At 40.4% G+C, this 25,195-nt stretch overlaps 3 protein-coding genes across 5 annotated transcripts; all 3 read right to left on the minus strand.

The window, feature by feature from the left end:
• Positions 1 to 93: 93 nt before the first annotated feature.
• On the minus strand, positions 94 to 9,809 carry rrp12 (ribosomal RNA processing 12 homolog). Its single transcript, XM_067610036.1, has 34 exons — positions 9,587 to 9,809; positions 8,277 to 8,506; positions 8,048 to 8,131; positions 7,854 to 7,930; positions 7,635 to 7,740; positions 7,421 to 7,537; positions 7,166 to 7,304; positions 6,882 to 7,009; positions 6,695 to 6,793; positions 6,519 to 6,610; positions 6,319 to 6,430; positions 6,037 to 6,137; positions 5,828 to 5,942; positions 5,568 to 5,710; positions 5,336 to 5,457; positions 5,177 to 5,241; positions 4,919 to 5,081; positions 4,657 to 4,811; positions 4,494 to 4,561; positions 4,294 to 4,387; positions 4,051 to 4,209; positions 3,856 to 3,936; positions 3,664 to 3,769; positions 3,464 to 3,571; positions 3,216 to 3,373; positions 3,035 to 3,126; positions 2,077 to 2,232; positions 1,821 to 1,993; positions 1,614 to 1,724; positions 1,475 to 1,521; positions 1,316 to 1,394; positions 1,057 to 1,124; positions 867 to 949; positions 94 to 747 (listed from the first exon to the last, which is right to left on the minus strand). The coding sequence occupies exons 1-34, from the start codon at positions 9,723 to 9,725 to the stop codon at positions 645 to 647; spliced, it is 3,873 nt and encodes a 1,290-aa protein (XP_067466137.1). The 5' UTR covers positions 9,726 to 9,809; the 3' UTR covers positions 94 to 644.
• A 1,713-nt stretch (positions 9,810 to 11,522) lies between these two features.
• On the minus strand, positions 11,523 to 18,877 carry ubtd1a (ubiquitin domain containing 1a). 2 transcript variants are annotated; one of them, XM_067610043.1, is made up of 5 exons: positions 18,509 to 18,877; positions 17,976 to 18,062; positions 13,431 to 13,658; positions 12,711 to 12,896; positions 11,523 to 12,497 (listed from the first exon to the last, which is right to left on the minus strand). In XM_067610043.1, exons 1-5 carry the CDS (start codon positions 18,558 to 18,560, stop codon positions 12,292 to 12,294), a joined length of 759 nt encoding a protein of 252 aa, XP_067466144.1. In that variant the 5' UTR covers positions 18,561 to 18,877; the 3' UTR covers positions 11,523 to 12,291. The 2 variants fall into 2 exon arrangements, with proteins under 2 accessions (XP_067466144.1, XP_067466145.1); XM_067610044.1 differs by lacking the exons at positions 17,976 to 18,062; positions 18,509 to 18,877 and adding an exon at positions 16,446 to 17,092.
• Positions 18,878 to 20,396: 1,519 nt separating this feature from the next.
• On the minus strand, positions 20,397 to 25,148 carry zdhhc16a (zinc finger DHHC-type palmitoyltransferase 16a). Of its 2 annotated transcripts, XM_067610040.1 has the most exons (11): positions 25,001 to 25,148; positions 23,468 to 23,725; positions 23,165 to 23,359; positions 22,982 to 23,070; positions 22,818 to 22,846; positions 22,575 to 22,708; positions 22,284 to 22,367; positions 22,108 to 22,193; positions 21,462 to 21,585; positions 21,211 to 21,281; positions 20,397 to 21,097 (listed from the first exon to the last, which is right to left on the minus strand). In XM_067610040.1, exons 2-11 carry the CDS (start codon positions 23,699 to 23,701, stop codon positions 20,995 to 20,997), a joined length of 1,149 nt encoding a protein of 382 aa, XP_067466141.1. In that variant the 5' UTR covers positions 23,702 to 23,725; positions 25,001 to 25,148; the 3' UTR covers positions 20,397 to 20,994. The 2 variants fall into 2 exon arrangements, with proteins under 2 accessions (XP_067466141.1, XP_067466142.1); XM_067610041.1 differs by lacking the exon at positions 22,284 to 22,367.
• Positions 25,149 to 25,195: the final 47 nt, after the last annotated feature.

Below are 25,195 nucleotides of genomic sequence, written 5' to 3' on the forward strand. Positions count from 1 at the left end.
GTCACAGGAAAATCTAACTACAGACTGTAAATACTAGTGGATTGCTGATAAGGAAAAGTGGAAATTTATGTTTTTTACTTTTCAGTCCAAAAACAGTTTTAATGATGTATTTTAATCATCTTAAATGCACTCATAAATGCTCTTATGCAGTGTTAATAATCCAGAAGTCTACAGCGCCCTCAAGTGACCACATAATGCAACAACAACAGCACATATCACTCTTCCCGAACATATCTAGACACATAAATATCTTTTAATGTTTGTCAGAAGGGAGAGTTTTATCGGATGCATACACAAAAGATTACACTTTTGTGATTTATTTGACAGCCAAATGAATTTCCATTTAGTCAGTCAATATTCACCAAGGCAGGGACAGTAAACATGTTTGTCGTCACTCACTCACATTCACTCATTCACACACACACACACACAACTGACTTGAGAAAGCTGTAGGACGTCAGAGCATTTCTAGAGCTCTGTAAGAGGCACAGTTTAAAAACAAACTGATATCACCTTTCTAGACAGTCTGTCAGAAACACACACACACTTCCCACGCTGTATCTGCCTATTTCAGTATGTTGAACACACCATCACACACACACACAACCTATTTGGAGTCCACTGAGCGATATAAAGTGTGCTCTTCAGGCTTTCCTCTTTTTCATCTGCATTTTCTTTCCTGACAGCGCCCCCTTCTGGGCTCCTTTCACCATGCCCTTGAACTGGCCCTGCAGTTTGGCTCGCTTCCTGTAAACGCAGACAGTATAAAAAAAAATGTTAGATTCATTTTTAAACTCAATCAGTTGCTTGTCAAAGAAGTTGAAGGATTCCTGTCATGACAACTGTTGGTTAAACTTTGCTCATACCTGCGATTGAGCTGGGCCTTTTTGAGAGGGATGTAAGCGTAAGGGTCGAGTTTTCCTTTTTTCTTCACATCTCCTTTTCCTTTCTGAGGAATGCAGAACAAAAACTGAGAACTGCAGTTTCCAGTGAACACAACGTCTCTATCCAGCGACTTCCTGCAGCAAATGTTTCTACACACACTGTCGGACTCACCTTCGACTTGTAGTCTGCTCCGTTGTCTCTGCTGCCTCCCAGGGGCCTGTGGATACCCGAGCCCCCAGCTGAGTGAGAAGAAAACACATGTTGCTTTGTCTTAATCACAATCCCTCATGCACCAACGTGTCATCAGCATGATATGTTGTTTTCTGGCAAAACTGCAACTGCCAAGATATTAACCTGATGCCAAATCTTAGTCTAGAACTTCATGCACAGGCTTGTTACTTTTACACAGGATGTTTGGTACAAATCATACCTTTATATTGTAACTCAGGCTCAATGTCCATGTCGTCATCAAAGTTGCCGTCTTGAAACTTTCTCTTCTGTGTCTTTTTCTGATGGTAATAGACATGGGTTAATGACAAAAAAACGTGATAAAATGTCAAAGGTTACGATTACATGTATAAATACTTACGCTCTTGACCCCAGCTTCTTCTAGGATATCGTTCATCTCTCCCTTATCTGTGAGAAGAGTGATGATTAATTAGTTAAAGACTGTTTAGATTTAAAAGGAGAGCACAGAGAAGCCAGATGAACCACAAGATTCCTCTTACCTTTGTCTTTTACATCCTCTTCTTCCTCTTCTCTGATGATCAACCGTCCGTCTGAGGTCACCTTGAAGCCGTGCTCAACCTTGGCGCTCTTTTTCAGCTCTGGGTTTGTAGCTGAAAAACAATAAAAATCCATGTTAATAAAAATCTGGCTCCAAAAATCAACATGCAAGCTGACAGAAACAAAGGACAGTTAGGAGGCTTTATTACCTAGTACTCTCTGGGAAACCTTGGGGTCCAGGAAGTTGAGCGGGTCATCTTCTTCTCCTTCTTTGAGCCAGGCGCGTCCCTTCTGCTGTTTGCCTGCTTTCTTCTGAGCATTACCGGCCTTTCCTTCATCCTCTGACATGTCACTGTCTGACTCTGCAAGGATGTCCTCAATACTAGAGAGGAGAGGGCAGGAGGTTTGTAAGGAGGAAATTTGAGCAAATTTGTAAGAAAAGGTGTTGCTCTGTGTGTTCCATACCTTTCATTCTTGGTTTTAGGTGCCTCTTCTTCGCTTTCCGAGTCGTCCTCCTGCTCTGCGGCTTGTTTCCGCCTCTTGGTGCGCGCTTCGGCCTTGCGGATGTTTGCCAGCACCTTGTGGTGTTCTGCAGGCAGCATGCTCTTCACCAGCTCAAAACTGGGAATACAGCAGAGAATCATAAACATAAACGAAATGCACTGTAACATATAGACATACTGTAATTCTGTTATAAACACATCTGGTACAATCAGAACATCAAGTGAACATGGAACCATCTCATCTTTGTCTCTTCCAAAACAATCAGAGTTTAAGGAAAGTCAGATGTTGATCCCAACAAAGCAACTCTTTGTTAGCGGTAGCATGTGATTTACATATGATAACGTTATTAGTGCTAACATGTGCTTCTTGTTAATTCACCAGATGTGGTTTAATTGGTTGAATTTACAACAAGTTTGTTTTTCGGTTAAAAGGTAGCAAACAAACATATGTTAACTAAACCAGAAGACAATCAGATGTGATGATAAAATATTAATTCTGTGACAGCACAGAAATACATACACTCAGCTCTTAAAATATACAATGCACTGCCTGGAAGACATCTGCTATCCAGACTGCACATCACATGTCCACATCCAAAGCAATTATGAAGCATGACTGTGTACAAATTCAACAGTTACTGTCATTAAACAGTTTACGCAATGGCTAATAACGTCACTGTTTTTCATTAAAACGTTCATATAAGTGATTTACTGACTTCTGTGGAAATACCAAAGAAACAAAAGGAACTACCTAACCCATTAGAAATAATTGAATCAAGAATTACAGCTGAATAAGAATAAAAGAAGAGTTAAATTTGACATTTGTGATGCTCGTTATTACACACCACAATGTCTCCCCAGAGTGACATTCAGGAATACAAGTAGCTGGTTGATGCAAAAAAAAAAAAAAAATTCCTTACCCAAACTTTCTGATAAACTTTGTGAAGATATTCTTCAGTTTGGTTCTGAAGTGCCTCCTCACGTCATCCTTGATGCTCCCAATGCCTTCCATCTGACAAGAAAGAAAGCGAGAGTTAAATGAGGGCACAATTTTCTCTTATCGCGGACTCAAAGTATTATATCCATAACATCAATGCGTACCATGACGGTGACATGTGAAGCCAGAGCCTTGGAATCCATGATGAAGAGGATGACCTTGATGAAGCCCAGGGCAGCTTTCACTATCTCCCTGGTACGAGCTCCCAGCAGGAGGCAAACATTGTGCAGCAGCTGTTCCATGGTGGTCACATCTATTGAGTCTGTGAATGAAAAGATGCAGAGTTTAATTCAGTCTCGTATTTTAAAAAAAAAAACACAAATAAGAGAATGGATGAAGCTGGCGGTTGTACCTTTATACTCAAACACCAGTCGAGTTAGAGCCAAAATCGTGCAGGTGATCATGGTGACCGAGCCTGTGAGTCCTGCGTACACCAACACCAAATACTGCTCCATGGCATCTGGAGAAGAGACAGCTATCGTTTAAGCATTTCAAATCTTCAAACGTGTCCCCGCACATTTAAAAACAAACACAAAGACAAGTTCATGTTACCTTTTTTGTTCCCACAGAAGCGGACAAATGCATTTCCTATTTCCACCAGCAGATTGTAGGCGTTCTTACGAGCTCCGACAGATACCTCTTTGGTACATATAATCACCTGGAAGAGAGAGCATCCTCATGAAAAAGATAACTATGCGTACTCTCTGCGTCTGTGTGTGTGCGTGCATGTGTTTGTGAGGGTACCTCTGGCAGCAGCGCAGTGATAAAGTCCTTGTGTTCTTCACTGAGCCTTTTCACGATGTTGATCAGACACTTCAGTCTCGGCTGAGAAAAAGAAATACGTAAAAAGATAAAATCAGACAGCGCTGTAAAGCCAGATGTATAATATCCATCTAAACATGAGGTTTATTTTATTTCTACTCTACACAGCAGTCTCACCCTCTTTGCTGGTGAAGAGGCGTTTTTCAGCGTCTCAAGCAGGACGACTTTTAGAGTTTCTAGATTAGCCACGACAAACGATCTACACTCGTCTCGTTCTCCTCCGCACATCTCCTCCAGCACGCGGTACGCCTTCTTCTGCATGCCTGGTTCTTTAGTCTGAACAAAAGAACAGAGAGTCAACAACGAGAGATACTTTTGGGCCATGATAGGTTTCATTAAAAACTCTGTGTGTATGCTTACCTGCAAATATGGCCTGATCAGCTCAAAGGTCTGAGTCATGGTGACTTCATCTAAAAAGGGAGCCATGGCAACCACGAGGTCCATCATTGACAGCCTGAGAGGTAGAGAAAGCCAGAGTATGGCAGAGCAAGTATATTAATAAGTCAGTAATATGCAGGCAACCAGAGTTCTATATGAATGTATCCGTATTCAGGTCCTACCGTGTGAACTCGGTGCTCTCTGTGCAGCTCAATCTCTCTGTGGCTTTTTGCAGGAATGTATTGATCATCTGAGGATGATTGTTTTGATTAGCAATTAACCAGCACAGGTGATATGGCCTATCAAAGGGTATCAATGCTTCAATGTCATGCAAACACAACTCACCTGCATTTCGGTGACAGTTAAATAGACCTTGATGGTGTCTAGTACAGCCATCCTGTAGGTGCCAGACTCTCCGGCTGCGGGCTGCTGGCTGTACACATTGAACAAGATGGGCAGGAAGTTCTTAGCGAAGCGGCCCACTTCAGCCTTTTCTTCTTCTGCAGACACAGAGAAATTACAAACCATGTTATCAAATGGGCTGATTCAATAGAAAGAAGCTGCAGTAGTTTTAATGCAGATTCTGTCAGCATGTGTGTTTACCTACCTGTGCTGCAGCTTTTGTTGATGACAGTGCGCAAAGCCTGGCAGACTGTGAGTCTCAGGTCTGGCCGTTCATTAATAGCCATGCCCAGTGTGCGGGCGACGCCTTTGAAGGATGCCACCAGGTCTACGGGACATGTACAGAAACCAGGGAGCATGGTCCAAATCTAAAAGAAGAGCACAGATATTAACTTCTTGGCAACTCAATCACTTCAATTCTTCACTCAGGATAAGTCACACACATAAGTCCACATGAAGTTACCTGAAGCTGTAAGGTCTGATAGACTTTGGCCTCCAGTTTCTGTCCCTGTTGCTCCAACTCTTCAGCTACAACACAAGAACAGAGTCATCAGTCAATACACCTAAGAATCAATAACCCAGTCACCCCACCCTAAAGTGAAGCAATACACATTTGATTTACCTCTCTGCTTGAGTGTAGAGGCCAGAGGGAGGAAATACGAGTTGAAGAAACCCAGGTTAGTGTTCTTCACGTGATCTCGAATGACCGGGACCAACCAGCTGCGTGGAAACTCCAGGTCATCGCTGATTAAAAAAAAAACAACAAAACAAAACAAAACCAGCCAGTTAAACCACAATAATGTCAGTCAAAGTCAGCCCCAAAAGTGCCTTTGTGTCTGAGTATATGCGCTTACTCGTAGCCGGTGATGTTGAGAGGCACAGCGCCCAACACAACTTCAGGCCCCATGCTCTCTACAGCTCCTCCTATAGCCAGATCCAACTCACCACTGAAGGGGAATTGTGGAGTAGAGCGCAGGTCTGCCAGAGACTGCAGGGACTGTCCATGAAACAACACAGACTCTGATTTACCCTTTGACTATGTAACCATCCCACTACAGGCAACGTTTTATCTTTGGTTCGTCACACGTCGGTCTACAGAAGTTTGTCACTGTACCTTGGTCATGATGGGGTGAGCTTGTTTCCCTGCAACGCGGTAGAAGCAGCCAAGTGCTTGCAGAACAAATGGCCAGGAGGCATGGAAGCGATAGGACAATCCCTCTTCTACGATACTGTAACACACAGATACAAGCATAACTATCATGAGCTTTAAAAAACAGAAAGAGAAGACTGAGACTGGCTTTGCAAGCAGCTGGGGGAACTTACCGAAACATTTTGCAGACAGAAGAAGGGTTCCCTGCAGAAGCTGTGGCAGTGATCATGCCCATTTCCTCCATGTGAGGGGCCACACACTCAGTCAACAGCGCCTGAAACACAAACATAAATAAATCAATAATTAGAACACTGAATGCAATAACTCTCGTGCAATAAACAAATGTGTTTTGGTATATTGCTGTACACCGATTCCTTTGACTTGTAAGGGTAAAAATTCAACAACTTCCATGTCTAGAATGTATCTTTCCACAAAAATCCAGACATAATCTTTACCTTGAGTGTGTTGGTGGCTGCAGAAACCACCTGTGTGTGAGGTGACAACAGGCAAGACATGGCAGCAGAGAAGAGGCGGGGCAGGTGACCCAAACTCAGAGAACTCTGCAAACTAGACAAAGACAGACTGCTGTCGAATCTGAATTTTAAAAAAAATGACAACAGAATTTGTTATGCTGCTGTTAGAAAACATGTATTACCTTGCCAAGTGAACATGTGCTTTCTCCATGACGGCGAGCCAGGCCAGCAGAGGCTGCAGGTCGTTCTCACTGGGCAGGTAGTCATACAGAGCCTGGGGATAAAGTGACAGCCGGTTATATTTGATGACAAATATCACAGTATGACTGACAACTTTGTTATGCTCGTCCTCTCTCACCGTGATGATCTGTGCGTTGAGTTCTGGTGTCAGAGTTGAAGGATTCGGCTTCCCGCTGAACAGCCTGTGAAAGGCCTGCATGGCGCTCGCCGTCACCAGCTGGAGACAGGAAATACAGTATTAAAAACTACATGTAGATGAACAAAGGGCATCTGGTGGCACCTTTTGAGTGTTTTTGTGTTCTCACCACATGGCTGAGTGTCATCACTCGCAGCAGTGTCTCACAACAGGACTTGACAGCTCCCAGAGGAAATGTCCCCATCAACTCCTTCAGAAGACCCAGCACATGAAGTGTGGTGGTGTCCTCTTTGCTGCCTGAGGGGGGGGGGGGGGGGGGACAGACATGAATTACAACTTGCTGCACAACCACAGAGTCACATTAACTATTTACTTACTTCACAGTAAGCACAAATAGGTCCATATCGGTGCTGTATGCAGCTGTGAAGTATGTCAGTCACCATGCTGTCTTACCTCCTGCCTGCTCCATTTCTTTGACGCAGAACTTGGCTGTGGTCACTGCAGCGGGATGGTGTGTTGGAGCCTTATCTGTGAACAGGAAGTCACTACCTCTGAGAATAGAACACACCCCCTGCTGTGCTGCTTTACGCACCTGAGAAGGAAAAGTGGATATAAAATTAAACAGGATAAAACTGCATGATTTTATTAATTTTTTATTCATATTTACACATCATAAGTTTGAGATAAATAACCAAATGTGGGGGAGACCTTGGGTTTGTTGTGCACTGTGAAGCTGAGCAGGCCGTGATAAGCCTGAAGAGTTGATGGGTAAGTCCAGACAGATGCATCCTGCTTCCTCAACAGAGTAGCCAGGCATGACAGGATCTATAAATGCCAAAAATATCAAAAATCAATCTTTGACATGGTTTTCAACAATGCACAATAAAGAGATAAAAAACATCACAGAGACAAATCTATTCACCCATCTAAGAGCCGAGGCGGTCTCAGATGTGGCCTGTTTAGACATGACGTCCATCAGAGCCTTGGTGGTGTCCGAGAACTTCGACATGAGCACCGGAGCAGGGACCCTGATGAACACACAAAACAGACACGTCAATCAGATGACAAGTATTCACTGTATTAGCCATGACATGACCTGGCATTTTTAGGTTTCGGAAGAACAGCGGTGTAAAAGCCCAACCTTTTCATGACGAGGTTGAGGAGGTAGGCCACTGCAGCCTGTGACTCCGCTGAATCCACAACCTCCAGCGTGGTCATCTACAAAAAGCAGACATGCTTCATTTTAAGACAGGACACATGGACGCTATCCCTTATCAATGCACCACAAGTTATATCTAAATGTCTCAACAAATACATTAAAAAGTCAGTACTTACCAAAGCTGCAAAGTACTCAGTTTCTGTTTCCTTCCCTCCCTGACCACGGATCACCTCAGTAACAGCTGCCAACACTGCACAGATCTGTGAGGAACAATAGGAAACAAGGTTACTCTAACAATACATGAAATGCAACATCACGGATTTCTGATTATAGTTGTTTTTTTGAGTTGGTAGCACTGCCATCAACTCATAGAAACTCTTTCCTTCTATTCAGTGTAAAACCCACCTCTTTGTGAGCAGCTGAATTGGACTCCCAGAAGCGCTGCACCTTTCTGAATGTCAGGTTGGAGCAGTCTGACAGACCGCTGAGGAAGGTACCGGAGGTCCTGTCTGAGAACGCCTGGTCTGGCTCATCTTCCATACAGGCATCTTTACGGCCGCCTGCACCGAGCTCCAGTGGACCTGTCTGCAGCTCATTGTGCAGCTTCAGAGCATCAACTGTTAGATCACTCTTTTCTGTGGAAAAAAAGATGAGACATTACAACTTCCCTGTAGGTCACATGTGACCTACATCGGACATCACAGTCAAGGACTTTTAAAATCCATTTTAGGACTTAACATATTTTTGACATTGTTAAATTTAAATTTTTGATTGTGCATGACATGGCTCTGGCCAAGTGCCACAGAGACACTTTCTTTGTTGTTTTGACTCTGTATTTCCACTCACTGAATTTGGAATAAATAACTATTAGGCTGAGTGCTGACTTGCAGCTTTCAACATCTGCACTGCTCAAACAGTGGAGGAATCAAACATCTTTTTCAATAATTGGCCCCAAAGATTTACGACAGTGCAGCTGAACAATGATCATGAACACAGAGACATGGTAAACAAGAAGTTTTTAGTTCTACACACCACCTTGACCAAACTTAACATGTGTTTCACTTGCTAATGTGTCACCAAAACAAGGACGAAGTGAAGCTGTCTGGAGCACAGGCACCAATGTATCTGATGTCTATTAGTTTTATACTTCCACCAGTCAGTGACTGCTCAAAATATTAAATATGATGACATTTGTCCAATTTATTTTGGTCCCCTGAATCAGGGGAACCATGTATAAATAGTGCAATTATTCCTACAGTCTTCACCCAATGTGTGGATGTTAATACCCTCAAATTACAGCTGAGAGTATCAGAAATTTAGCTGCAATAATCAAAAATTAAGAATACATTTAAAATTGAATTTGCTGTTATATGGAGCCAATACAGCTAAAAGTGTGTACAAACACTTTGCACAATTATTTCCAAGACTGTCTATTTCAGTATGTTGCATTATGGGACAACAGCAATAATGAAGAGTCACAAACACTCATTGAGAAAACCTAACTAGTTGTTGTCATCTCAAATTTAACTGACTAGCAAATTATTTCAACTGACCAACAAGAAGACAAGATAGAAAGTCAGCCTATCCGCTGACAACTCTATTGGAACTGTTTGAACATTTAATGACAGACTGTATGTCGTTAGTTTGTGCTGTGCTTCAAGTGAGATGGCTAATGTTAGCACTAGCCACAGACCCACGTGTAAAGGGAAGCTTACCGGTGGGTCGGCTGAAGAAGCGGCTTTTAGCTGCCTGCCGAAAGCGACTCGTCTGCGGGTTGGAGTCGCTGCTGTGTCCCTTCTTCCACCGTTTGAGTTTCGACCCCGTCCCAGATCTAAGTTTCCCCGATTTCACCATTTTCGGGGTTTCAAAATAATCACGCTACCCCGACAGCCCGTGTTGCAGATCCAGATGACGCCGTCGCTCAGCGGGTGACGTCACAGGTCACGTTGTTTTGGTTGCATCTACGTTTGGTTGCGGCAGCAGAGGACGCTGTCCGACACAAAACTACACACAGCAGCAGACAACATTACAATCTATGAGTCCCCATGACAACTGAGCTGAAGTTTACCTGAAGAGGTACTTTGACTCTATTTAGTTTTTCAAAAACGTTAAAGCTATGAAAACTGCTGTTATTTACAAACGCTGAAGAAAGATCTGTGTTGATATCTAATTATTTAAACTTCTTATGATTATTATTGTTATTCATGTCATTTGTGTGTCCCCTGGTTTTAAGTTTTATGTTGTTTTGTAATATGTGATTTGTTTAACTCAACATTAAATCATTTATTACCACATCAACTTTACAGTTGATTTGCAATTTGTTTCTGTGTGCTCAAAGATCACAACAGTAAACATATGACCACACAATTCATACAAGAAGTGACAACAAAAACATACTATATATATTATATTTTTTATTAAATATATTATTATATTATAAATTTTATATTATAATATAAAAAAAGACAACCAAGCTACCTTTATCCACTGATGAAGACCATGTGGTGTAGTTGAAAGCCCTGGAAGGCGAGGAGTGGACCATGAGTTGGAACTGTTTTGTAAAAACTGTTTCCAAGGTCAAAGTAAAGCTGCTGAACGAAGAACAGCCACTGAGCACACAAGTCAATTGATCCCATTTTTGTGACAACTGAGAAAACTGATGAAGACCATGTCATGTGATACAGTTGAAAGATCCGAGAAAAAGCAAGTGTGTGGACCTTGATTTTGTAAATATGCGTATATTCTTTAATTACTGTTCAGCTCTATTCAAGATTCAATGAGTTTACTGTCAACAACAAACACAGAATGCATAAAAAGTTTTTTTTTAAAACATGTACGTACAAATCAAACAGTTCAAATGCAAGAAATTTTTAATTTACTGAATTTACCAGAGTAATTCAGTAATAATATAGTCAGTCAGTAATAATATATTTCAGTGTTAGAAGAAGTATTTCAATATTTTCATTTAAATAAGCCTATTTAACATGTCAGTAAATTTTACTTATGTAAAAGTACATAACTATTAGCATCAAAATATACTTAAAGTACCAAAGGTAAAAGTACTTATTATGCAGAATGGCCCATTTCAGAATATGTGTATATATATATATTTTTTTATGAATATGTATTAAGCATCACTAATGTTTCAGCTACTAAATTGGGGCTAATTATGTCAACGTTATATACTGCTGAATAATACATCATAATACTTAATAAACTGAATCTGCAGTAACTAAAACTGTGTAGTGGTGTGAAAAGTACAATATTTGTATCCAAAATGTAGTGGAGTAGAGGTATTAAGTATCAAAAAATGAAAATACTCAAGTACAAGCACCTAAAAACTGTACATAAATACAGTGCTTGAGTAACTGAACTTAGTTACATTCCACCACTGTTTAGCTCGATAAATTTATAATACATGATGTATTTATATTAACACTATTCCTCCCTACTCTGATTATACACCTTTGGGACTTTTTTTTTTGCTTGTGACACCTTAAAATAGATCAATTTATTTATTATTTTTTCTATTTGAAATCCCTAATTACAAGTTATGGCTCTAGGATAAGTTCTAACTTTAATAACCAAACATTTCTAGACTAGATCAGTAGTGTGTGTATAGTGCTTATGAATCAGGACACTGGTGAAGCATTTAAATTTACAATATTTATTCATAAGTTATTCAAGTACAATGAGCATCATATTGTACATAAAATTACAATATCTTGTTTGGAGTGGTGAAATTTTTAAAACATCAAATCCTCCCATATTACCGTTCAAAACGGTACCTTCGTTACATTCCATGTCTTTATTATGAGTACAGTTGTGGACTTTAAATTGTAGTGTGCACACAGTTACATGACCAAACAACACATATAGAGGCTGATATTTACATTTTTTTTTCTCTACAGTTTTCTGTCACCCTCATCCTAAATCTCAAATCACATGACAGAAATCTTTTTCTTTTTCTTTTTTTTTTAAGAAAAAAGAGAGAATGGCTTTTCCTTATTTGGATCCCCAAACGGACCATATTCAGTTTAAAAAGCACAAGTACAAACACACATGACAAGGAGGAGTGCCTGTGTAAACAATAGAGCTGTGAGTTGATGTGATTTACTGAAGAGTGATGTCCACACAAATAGACAGACACAGACAGACACTGGGTGGTGCATTTTAGGATCCTACTTTTAATCTAAAGTGTTTCAGTGCTTTTCAATATTCTGAGTTCATTTGGAAAAAGGAAAAAAATACAAAAAGGAGCAATATAAAAGCAATATTCTTTTTATATAAAAATGTACACAAAATTCCACTGCAGTACCAACTGGAAAATTATTTCAAGCCCTACTCGCATTTCTGCACCTCTCTCCGGCACGTCCTTCATCTCCTCATCACTTCATACCCCTCTCCTCTTCCTCACTGCTCAGTTAGGAGGGTTCATATTGACAATCACTTGGACGACAAAGTCTTTCTGGATTTTGGTGTCTTGCAGACGAGTCTTGTCAGTCAGGAGTTTCCCCGAAAAGAACCACCTCTGGCGGGACACGTCAATTTCTTCTTGTTCCTCCAACTGCTTTTTCAGCTCAGCGATGGAGTCCGCCATGCTGGCTGTCAGACGCACATCCTCTCCTAAGAAAGCAAGAGGACACAAATAGATTTGACACTGATTTCTGAGCAAGCTGCGAGACACTGCAAAGCAATGAATTCTTAATCAGCCTCCAGTCTAGATGAGATGAGATGAAATGTCATATGAATGAGGAGAACTGCACAGCATGAAGACTTTAGATTTAAAACAAAAGGTAAAATCAGAGAAATGTCATGTTTTTGTTTTTTTTTTCTTACCTGTTGACAATCGCACCCGCAACTGGAACTCTTGTCTGCACGGAAGATGTTGAGCTTGTTTTTGTGTGGATTCAGTGACTTTGTTCTCACTGGATGTTTCAGAGATGAGGTTGACAGGCGGGGCTAAAGTGTACGCTGGGAGCTGGTAGCGGTTGCCCAGTTCATCATAACTCTCTGTGAGAGAGCCTGCAGAGGGAGAAATGACCTATTTAAACAACCAGTTTCCCAAAAAAATCAGTAACAGCAACTAATTTTCACTCTGATACAGAAACCCTTTTTTCTACTCCCTACTGTACCATACTGTCAATAAACCAGTGGAAGTATGAGGCCATCACATGTACTTTCCTACATCAATGACACCGAACACCAGTGTCCTCCAACTGGTGAAATTGTTAAAAGCAAAAGCACTCTTGCATGTGTGTAGATAAATACACGCTAACCGTGCAAGTGTTTTTTCCACCTAACTCTGCCATGGCTTTCTGTGCACCAATCCATTCACAGTGGTCACGCAGCACTGCGACTATTATGTAACTAACAGCAGTAATCTCTGAACAGCTGATGCATGTGTAATGTTTTGTAATGAGTTATGCATTTGTGCTGAAAGTTCCAGGACATTTACAGCTTACAATTCATAGCTGGGTCAAGCACATTTCCATATGTAAGGGCGCATCACTGGTCAGTGTGTTCATGTGGCTCTGTGCCTGTGGGTGTATTTCATACCATGTGGCAGAGTAATGCAGGCTCCGTCCACTATGGCCTGTGCTAGCTCCAGGTCATTGCACTCTGCAGCCAGCGCTGCTGCTCTGAGTGCGTCCCAGATCTCCTTGCGTCCATCAAAGGCCGGAGCAGTGTCCCAAAACTCGTCCCTCTTACTCCTCAGCTGGCCCTCCGTCATCGGATACTCGCTCTTCCATTTTGGGCGCTCCTTCTTGAGAGGCTCATTGCGTCCTGAGAAACACAAAAGAAGGCGGTTTTAAATCTGATCTCAGGGCTGTTAGATGATACAAACAGAGATAAAAACCTTTAACATGTGCTGCTCTACATTCATTCAAACATTTTGTTTTTAAAAAGCACCAGGGATGACATTTGAAATAACCTTTTACAGTTGATTTCTCATAATGACATAATGTCTCCATGTTAACAGCTAAAGGGGATTACAGAGCAACAAAACTAAGCATCTCCTTGTGAAGCTCTAAGAACCCTGATTATTATGTAGGTGTTTGCCAGTTTGGCTCAGGTCACAACTGCTGTAAAGAAGGCTGAGCTCTTTAACTTGACCTCAGGCACGATCAAGTGTCAAGAAACGTTTCTGGGTGATTCAGAAGTTGATTCAGACACTAATAGCTCTAAGCAGAGCTGAGTCAAGTCATGATTTCTGGGGAAATAAATGACTGAAACGAAACGGCTTTAAATGGTTTACCTATTTGTCATTGAAAATGCAAGACTATTATAACCAAAACAAACACTTTAGAATATAATATGCCATCTTTCAGTGCAGTTAGAATTTACATTACATTAGAGGGCCTAAAAACTCAAATGTATTACAGCTGATGGGTCATTTGTGCACGTGGTCATGTAAACACCACTGAGGTCAGACAAGGATTGAAAGGCTCATCTTAAGACTGGCAATCCCTTACTGAAGGTCTTTCTGCATGAAGAAAAACACACTATGTATGTATACAGCCACTTGCATTTGTTATATTTAACACTATGTCATTTACTATATATGTTAAGTAACACCAATTATTAATTAATTATTAGGTAAAACCAATTATTACTACTGCAGGTTTTTCCACTGGTATATACGGTACGGTACATCCACTTCACCAGAGTACCAAGAAAGTCAGTTTGATTCAGAGAGGGAGGAAAATCAAAGTAGTTATTTATAGCACTGTGGATTACAGCGGTGACCAGTAACGCATACGTACGTACATACATGTGTGCTCACATTCACTCACACAAACAAGCACACACCAGTGGATTATAGGCAGTAATCAGGTTCCACATAACAGGATTTATCTGCCCCTATCCTATAAGGCATTGGTTGGAAAGACGAGCACACTTTGGCCAATGAAAGGCAACAAAAACATCCAGAGACTAATACAAGTTTTACACAGCAGGCACACAGAAATATAATCACAGTTCACAACAAATCAATTAGTGCATTATCAGGTTCGTGATAATGCAAAACCCTGGCCTCTACTCTGTCAAATATACCCTTATTTGCAGTGAAATGTTTTGTAGTAAGAACAAATGTCTAAATCTTTTTACTCAGGTGGGCATTGTTGGCCATTCCCATCATACAGCATGCACAGATTTAAATGATCTTCTATGCTATTAACAATGCAGGTCACTATCTAATGATAAATGTGACACAATGGCCTTTATACATAAGATGATGTGTTTCAGGTTGCCAGTTTGTTTGTATCTAAGGTCTGTTTTTTGTATGTGTGCCTGCATATTCATTCACAAATAAATAACCACACTTTACACCCTTATTCAGTAATTTACATTCTATGTTTTAATGATAAAAAGTCCCAGAATTAACATCAAATGAACTCTTTTATCTTTTCAAAGCCATAATTAAAATGTCTCAGAAGTGTGCAGCTATAAAAAAAAATACTACTCTATACTCTTCTTGGGGTGTGTTACATTATTTTGTTAATAAGTCTATTCTTTGTATTTCTCTTGCTTATCTCTTCCTGTTGTTGTGGATTGATGATTGCAAAGTTGCAAATATATTTGCCTGCATTAACATGCCAGCCAAACACATGCAAATATTTGGTTCTCTGGAATCCTAACGAGCATCCTGGCTGGCAGAGATGGGGACGTACATGCAAGCTGCACAAAGTGCAAGTTGAACCGATTTGTTGTGATGACAAATTAATTCAAGAAAAACAATATCAAGCCTGAGTATCCTGAGACAATATGAAGAAAAACCCCACTCGAAGGTTTTAGTTCAGAGGATTTATGGGAAATTTTTAAGTCATGAGGTTTGAAAGAAAAAACATGGCTTGCAGCACATTACACGCTAAACAAAGCATGCCTGATTAGAGCTTGTCCTGATTTTGCATACTTAAACATAACATTACTGGTGGTGACTAGAATGAGGCGGATGGAAACCTGCATTATATGACAGATGCTTCATTCACCTCATCTCTGTAGTATGTCTATGAGCCTGGTTGTTTGTGTACGGTGAACTGTGAATGTACAGAGAGATCAGCTTTAGCAGTGTGTCTTTAGATGTAAGCCTTGCTACCTGGAATAGAAGCTTAGGTATTTTGAATGAAGTCAGTGGATCAAGTTCTCTTCCTTGAGCTTAAATGTTCCTGGTGGAAGGAAACACTGATATGAAGTTATTTTCATGTGAAGGAATGTGTTATTTTGGTGTTATTTCAGGAAGAGGCAGCATTGTGGAAGATGTTATTTTTAATGTTACGACCTCATTCTGTTTGTTTTTCTGGCATTTTTGGACAGTTTTCCTAATTTTCATTTGTTCTATTTCATCTATAGCCAAGCTATAACGGCAAATGAATAATTAAAATACATTCTTTGTTACACAAAAGCGCATGAAAACCATAATACAATAAAAACAGCAGCAACAACACAGTAAATCTTGAACTCAACACTAAACCTTCTGAGACAAATTATGATAAAACACAATGAGCAATGCAAACATGAAAACAGAAAACATGAAAAGCATTTCTTTAATCCCACACAAAAACCTATACTTACTTTTCAGCAGAATCTTAAAGGGTGTATTTGGAGCATGATAGTAGTTGTATTCCCTGGAATTAGGTACTCCCATAGTTGTTCTTTGTCTGACGTTTGTTGTGAGTCAAACTACATCCAAAGTCCTCATTAATGAGCTACAGAGACCGTCAGCCTGTTCTGTGTCCAACCAGCTTGCTGTAAACACTCCGCACGATTGACAAGACACCCACCTGATCTAGGTTGCTATCGTGTGCAGCCTCAGGTTCAGAGCTCAGTTAAATCATCGTGACAATTCCCCAGTTGCTTAAAAATGAACTCACTCTTTCCACTTATATCCTTTCTAATAACAAACACTTGGCAACCCAAAAATACTACAGGATCAGTTCATGGAAAGAGGTTCAATATATAGTGAGAATAAGTTGAGTGTCCTAGCCAGAAGGTGGCTTCTTTACACAAGAGGCTTAATCCTATCAGCTCTATTTAGAGACAGGATAAAAATACCCAAAGGCAACATGCTAAACCTATTAAAAGACAATAAACCCTTGTCAGACTATTACAGTCTGTGTGAAGGAGAAGCTACTGTACTTCTGTGAACTGCAACTCACAACAGGTGATTTGTTTTTCTTGCTATTTAAATGAGGAGATGCAAATCCGTCTCGGATGTTGCAGTCGCACAACTAGAGAGGCGTTCTGTGCTTGCATCTCTCAGAAGTAGCAGGTTTCGGGGTTATGAACAAGAACCAAAGTCACATCCGTCTTGCAGGTACATTACCTCTCTCTGCATGAAAATATATTTTACAGCAGGTTGACATCAGGCAAATCATGCACTAAATAGGTCAAACTCTGACATGAAAAGTCTCTGTGCAGGCCCCTGCTGCTGCTCAATGCATAATGCATGACAATACATCGCAGCACGCAGCCTCTTTTTCACAAGGAATGGACTGAACAGTGTTGAAATCAAACGCTGTCCTATTAGCAGATCGTCAGCACAGATTAGACATGTGAGGCCTGAAACACTTAACACCTGAGACAGCCTTGGGAGATTTCAGATAATGACCCGTGCAGCAAGAGTGAAGCGAGAAATTCTGCCTTCACTTTGCATTTTCTCATAAATGCATAAATCTTTCATTCTTATGGTCCATCGGGCTGGTGCAATGAACCCATTTGCACTCCCCTGTGCACAGTGTGCTGTGCTGGTTCTGTATTGTCCCAATGTGTCCTGATATAATTATAATGTGTCTGATGTGTCAGAGGATGCATACTCTGCTCCCCTTGACAATATGATGAAATGACCAAATCTGATGCTACCTAAATAATAAAACAATGCTGAGCCTACACAAAGATTTATAGGCTTTCTCAGGCTCCAGACCCCTATTATCACCACCTTTTATCTCACTTGTAACAGCACTCCCTGCAAAGATATAAATCTATATTACAGAGACCGTTTTATCTCCCAGTTTCTGCATGTCTTACAGTCAGTAATGTTCTCATTATCTCACAAAATATGTGCTTATTTCAAGAGCTGACGTCCAATATGTTCCAGCTTCTTACCTCCACGTTTTTTGCTCCTTGTTGAGCTTCGGGCACTCCCTTGTCCATCTGTCCTACTCCTCCCCACACAGCCTCCCATCACTGTGCCTACATGCCACACCAAGGAGACAAATCATCAGTCATCAATCCATCTACATATGTGTCCATATTGTTCAATTGTAAATACTTAAAAGTCTATTAAAATGACAATGTCAAATAAAAAGACTGACGATGATGTAAAATAAACTGCCTTAGATGAAAAGCATCATGAGGAAATAATGACAGCTCAGCACTCCTTGTTCCTGTGAGGTCAGACAAGCTGCGATGTTTACGTCACGTGTACTGCCAGCTGACTGGGACACGCGTCTAAAGCTCATGCCACACTTGCTCTGATTTTCCATTTATTTATTAGAAATTGGCTTTATGAATTTCACAATTTATTAGTAATTTAAAACATTTTATTCCGACGGGATTGGATTAATTTGCAGCCTCGTTGATCACAAACTATCTGCTGTATCAGCACTTAAAAAAAGATTAGATTCATATTTGCCTACCAGAAATCCAGTCTGCTAGATTATGCATTCGTCTGCAGTTTGCTTGCCACATCCGAACTTGCTTCCAAGTGAAGTTATCACTGGATCCTGGCGCGACGATCTGCAGAAGATGCGAGTCAGCAGGTTGACAGAGTCAAACTGGGAACCGTGTGTCCGTGCAGGGCTGGCGGGCTAGTAACCAGTCTGGCCCTGCAGAGCCTCCAGGAAATTTCAACAGCTTCTCCCAGAAAAAAATCTGCAATCAATATTCCCCCCGAATCATAACGAATAGTGCTCTCCAGCCCAATCCGTTTGCACTGATCTAGAATTAAAGCCGTATCAATCTGCACGCATGCGCAGTCTTGACCCATTCGTCCAATATGCGTCAAGTTCAATAAGTGAGAACAGACACTCAGAGACTATCCTTCAGAATAGAAGTGCAGATTGTAAAAAACAAACAAACAAACAAACACATCTTGTTTACCAAGTTTTAGGATATCAGAATAGGTTTTTAAAAACAGTGACTAAAATATACTTAACTAGTAACTATCCAGTGATTGAAGGCCTTCTCTCCTAATGCAGTAGCTTATATGTTTGGGTCAACCTAACAGGGGTTTTAATGTGACATGAAGAGCGGAAGTTTATTGTTGTTATTAGACCTTCCTGTACAGCCAAAGATCATTTTCTTCAAATCTGGCATTTGCAATAAAACACACACTCTGACTTTCATTTGCATCACTTAAAAAAATTACCAATTTTGACTTCTATAAGGTTATAACCTAACTATTTACAGTTGCATTGGAATAAAGCTCTGTGCAAAGAGCCTGATACTGTCTGAAAACTGTCAGTCCAAGAAGATTCAATCAAGAGATTGTTGTATGGATCCTAAATAAAATTAGTTTTAGTTTATATTGGATTATGTTGTATCTTACTCTGGGAACAAGTTAATCCATTTTCATTGTTAGGTGAACATATACATTTATAGTGTGCACAGGTGAGGGTAAAAACAGGAACACCTAACAATATTAATAACCTAAGGTGCCTGATAAGGAGGGTTACACTTTTGCATTTGGAACAATGTCAATCTCCCACAGAGAGTCATCACATAGCATCTACATCTTTCAAAATTTAAAATTGAAGTTTGACTCAGTCCTCCCACTGACAGCTTCTCACCAAACTTCACTTGATGAACACTGACATCTGCTGGAAGGTTGAATATTGACAGGTCAGTGTGTATGGTCTGTTTCTGACAGAGTGGGAGGGTGTGATGAGCAGTAGTAGGGTGAAAGAGGGTGAAATCTGTTCTCATCCCTTAATCTCTTCTCTCTCTTTATCTGACATTGTCTCTCTACTGCATTACCCTTTTAACTGACAACATCAGCATCCGTTTTCTACCTGTCTGCTCATCAAAAGGCCCTGATTGTAAAATATTCATCCTGGGTGGAACAGTTCCTAATTGTTACATCCTCTATCAACCAGTAGTTTCATGCTGCCATGATTAGGCTCAAATGGCGGATATCACATGTGGGAGCTCATTTGTCTTCTTCTTATTGCATCTGCACTACTGTGTCTGCTTATTTCTGATGTAATACGAATCTGCAGATCAAATCTGGCATGCCTCTCAATTAATCCTCCACCACTGACAGAGAGGATGTCTCTGGGTCTATCTGCACAAGCAACTCTGTGACGTAACACCGGAGCTGGAGTTTGCACAGTACTGTGAGATGATCCTGAGGCAAAAAAAGCTCTGCATACCAAACAGTTCTGTGGTCATACACACCTTACAATTACCAGAATGAAAATATGTCCTTTCAAAACAGGGTTTGATGTACAAAAATTCAATCTGTGTGTGTGTGTGTGTGCAGTGAATTTGCATGTTTAGTAATAACCCAGTACTCCTTGTGCAAACTATTTAAATAAAGCAATTTATAAAGATTTATTAACTTAACAAGTACAAAATACAGATAAATAATACATTATCATGGTGTTGCTGTTTTCCTTGAATGTTTGAATCAAATGATATGTTGGACTGGAGGGTGCAAAAGGAATAGAGGGGTGTAGGTGTTGGGAGAAATGACTATGTCCCAAACCTTAGTGTTTTATTCTTTTTTTTTTTTTTTTAAAGTTTTTTTGAATGAATATTATCTTGGGCAGGAAGAGCAGAGATTGTTTGCTTTAAAAAAATCATTTCTTTGCAAGTACTTCAGTCCAATGATATGTCAGTCAGTACGTAAAAATATCAAACCCGTCATTAGCTCAGAGTCAACTAAGACCAGTTTGTAACTCAAGTAGAGAACAAACCCTACAAGAGAAACTGCCTTATCACTGCCGAAAAATGTAGAGCGTTAAACCATGAGCTATGCCACAGCATTTTTTGAGGTATTGGAGGTTGGCATGACCCCATTTCTCCACCATAAAGAGAATCTTTACGCCAATCGGATCAAATGACCAGAGTAGGCTGGACAGAGCAAAGTCTGTAGACTCTGAGTATGTCTAGGAAGAGTCTGTCATACGGGTATCAAGTCCTTTTTAACTGAGAAGATGTCCCACGTCAATCCATCACCATGTGGGGCATGACCGGAGGGAAGAAGGACACGTGTCACCCAGTGACTAAAGACAAAAGATAAAGCAACGCAGAAGTTACAAGAAGCACAAGACATTGGTGATAAGAAGATATATGAGTATCTTAACATTAAATCTCGACAAACGTCAGAGAAACACACCTTGTCTTTTCCACACCGAAGAAGATTTTCCAGTTATTCAACCTGCCATAATTGAACGGGTTTTTGTATACCTGTCAGGACAGTTAGAGTAACAAAAAGGGAGCAATTAATAACATATTAAAAGGTTTGAGCCATTTAAACTAAAGAAACAAATTTCCATTAATTGAGGATTTATAGTCAATCATAACAAAGAATCTCCCTTAACTTTCAACCAGAATTATTTTAACTTTTTAATCATTCAACAAGCTCACCCTTCCCCGTTTGGCCAGTCGCTGTGTTTCTTTGCTGTTAATGTGTCTTTCTATGCTGGTCTCTCCTCTGGATATGAGAACTGCATGCCAAACGGTCAAAGCTCCTAGTGCCACACCCACTGTGCTGAAAGAACAAAACATAATTTATTTGATCTGCTGCCGAGGCAATACAAAACAACAACCATGTCCCAATTCCAGGCTCTGTCATACTTAATGACAGTTTACAGTTTGTAATTGATAGTACACTGTGGTTAGAGCTGGTATGAAGGAAATCAATGTGCCAATACAAGGCGTGTCAATCAAAGTGCAAACCTGGAATGGATCTGCCATTTAAACTTAACAAAAAATGTTTTTCCAAAGATTAAATACTTTATTTCTTGTTTTCTGAGATCTTCTTAGGGCTGTGCCAATACCATCTATAATTTGTTTTAATTTTTTGCAGCAGTGAGAAGCTTCTCCATTTCCTTTGTGCATTAATTTGTGTTGATCAAAATCAGAATCAGTATACATATCGATATCTTTGAGTACGCTTGATTTTGTCACTTTTCCAGTGTGAATGAACTATCAAACTATGGTATGGACTTGGGATATATCTGACACCAGATGGTATGGTGCTATGTATGGCAACATGAAATACACATCTTACCTGGTAAGCACCCACATGTAGATGATGCTCTTGTGAATCATCTTATCCTTAAAGGTGTATGGAGGTGCAGCTGTCTGATAGTGAGTCTTGACAAAGAAAAAAATATTACAAAACAGATGATAATAACAACAGATAAGCTTACTCTTGTCATTGTGTGTGTACTTTTGAGACTGTACCTGGCCAGGAGGGAGGAGCCCTATAAGAAGTCCCATCCCTGTTACTGGTACCCCTGGTTTTTCCACATCCAAATGCTTAAAGCGCTAATGAAGCAGCCCGTGTACACAAACCCGAGTGTTAAAGAAAGAAACAGTGTCAGTTAGCAAACGGTTAAGCCCCACAGAGAAAGACACCAGACATAAAAGAAAAGTTACAGTTAATACCAAAGAAGCCTTACAAGGACAAAACCCCCAAGCAGCCCCACAGGCTACAGCATTCCAACAGTGTGCTGTGAAGTCTGAATATCTCACCTCAAGAGCATTGTATGCGTCTAGGAACAAGTTTCTGCCACTGATGCTACAGTAGACACAGCCCAAGGTCATGAAGAGACAAAAGGAGAAGAAGTAACGGTGGTTGAAATGTCCCACGCAGTTATTCAACCAAGCTGAGTTGCTGAAATTAAGGAAAACCACCTTCATGTTTTACAGTCACATTATGTGAATCCCAATACTGCATAAAAATATTATTTGAAATGATTTTAGCCCAAAGGATACGACAATGATGGTCCATTTTCAGAATGCACCTGCGAAGGAAATACAAAAGATTCAATCAGACAAAGCATGAGGCTATGGTGGCACCAAACAGGCATGAGGAGCCAGACACCAAAAAAAACTTCCTGATAACCCGGCCGAACAGAAGAAAAGCAACACTGACTCACGTGTTACAGATACCACAGTGGTGTGTTCTTGCTGGTTTGGGCATGATGCATTTTTTGCAGACAGCTACAAACGGAATGTCATTTTTCTCCTAAAAGAAAAGAGAAGACATTTTAAGTGGCATCACTAAATGTGAATTTAATTCATGCCTAGATTAGTAAAGGAAAGTGGAGTTTATATCTTACTGTAGGCGGGGCCCCAGGGGAGGTCTTGGCGGCCTTGTAGTAATGAAAAGCAATCATGATGAGGTTCCAATGTCCATAACAAACATGCCAAGCGATCCATGGAGGGGAGTAAGTGTTGAGTACCAGAGGCAGGAGGACGACATAGGCTATCACCACGATGGAGCTGGTCAGTATCACCACCAGGCAAACAAACACCTTACAGACAAAGACAGGGGCCAGACACAGAAAGGTTCAGAGAAAAAGTTAAAAACTCTCTGAGACTAATTAAATGAGCACACAACACAAAAACACACACACACTTACCAGGCCAAACCAGCGGGTGACATAATCCACAGTCCAAAACACTGGTTCAAAGACTGAATCAAAAATCACATCCGAGTCTGTGAGGGAGTTAAAGTACAGTGACTGCACCAGTAGTTTCATGTAGGCCGATAGTTCCCTTATCCACAAAGGCAGCCTGTTCTTTCCTCTCCTGGTACACAACCGCAACCGCACACAGCGCAGCAGGTGGAGAATAGAGCTAGGACACCACCGCATCCTGCATCTGTAAAATGCACCCACCTACAAAGCAAATAAAGAAACGATCAACAATGGATTCTCACAGCCTAATGCCAAGTTGACATACACACGAGTCTTAAAGGACGGAATCACAATTTTTCACTTGATACAACAGGCTGCTGAAGCCTTATATAAGCTTCGGATAAACTTTTAAATGTATTTTTGCACAAAAAAGATTTTGGCTCCCATCACTTACATTGAAAGTACATTTGAAAGGGATCTTTTAATAGTCAGTATGAACAGGAGGAATGATTACAGCGAGGGAAACCTCTTTCAGTGTTCATATGGGCACCTGACTGTTGTTTTAAGACAGACTTGAAAAATTGTGAACCTATCCTTTAACAAAATGTAGTTTTATTTTAATTGTTACACTAATCGCACGTTCAGCTAATACATCCATCTTCAGCAAAAAGGACATAAAAGTAATCTTGACTGACAATTATCCAGTGTAGGGCTGCAGTTAAGTATTATTTTCATTATTGATTAATCTCTTGATTCTTTTCTCAACCAATCAACTAATGTTCTGTCTATAAAATACAGGAAAATAGTTGAAAACGTTCATCACAATCTCCTAGAGCCCATGTGGATGTCTTCAAACTACTTCTTCAGTTATTCATTTACTATCACTTAAGACAAGAAGAAGCAGCACATCCTATCAAACGAGAAGCTGGAAAAACAAAATGCTTAACATAGAACAAACACAATTAATTGATAATGAAAATAGTTGCAGATTTAAGTTTAGTCAGTCAATTTAACGGGTAATAGTCAAACCGTTTCAGCAATAATCCCAGACTCCACCCTGTCTGGAATGCAGCACAGCAAGTGCATTTCTACGGACATGTTCAGTTAGTTACCTCTATATTTATTCAACAATCGGCAGGCTTGTTGGTCTATTTAACGCTGCATTTTAGCTGTACAAGATGAAGTTCAAGTGTCATTTGGCTCAGCCACTGGTGGAGTGGCGGATTATATAAACTTAACTCCCAAATTCACGTTGACTGGCTCCCAAATTCCATTTGATATACCTACTATTCACCACCATACACCACTGTAAGGCGGTTAGCTTTGCTTTCGCCCCATGAAACTGCTAAATAATAAACTTGTTCATGGTAAACATTATTGTGGAACAGTCTCATTGAATCCTCACACTCCCAAATCCCTATTGTTTGGATGTCATTCAGTGTTTTCCTGTACCCAAATATCCGACGCTGTGTGTTGCACCTCATAACTTACTCTCGTATTTAATAACATTTCGGTTTTCCATTAGGGAATACTTACTTCTCTATGAATGCAAGAAAACTGCCGAAACCAACCGTCCGGTCGACATTTTCAGAAGAAAAGGCAAAAACAGTACATATTAGCGAAGAAGAGCAGTACCAGACACCTTCTGTGACAGTTATCACATCTGAATCCTGATCCGGACTTAGTGCGCATGCTCCTGAACTGCGGCGAAAGGCATCATGGTAATTCGAG

Source organism: Thunnus thynnus, chromosome 14 (genome assembly GCF_963924715.1).
Source record: "Thunnus thynnus chromosome 14, fThuThy2.1, whole genome shotgun sequence".
Taxonomy (NCBI): domain Eukaryota; kingdom Metazoa; phylum Chordata; class Actinopteri; order Scombriformes; family Scombridae; genus Thunnus; species Thunnus thynnus.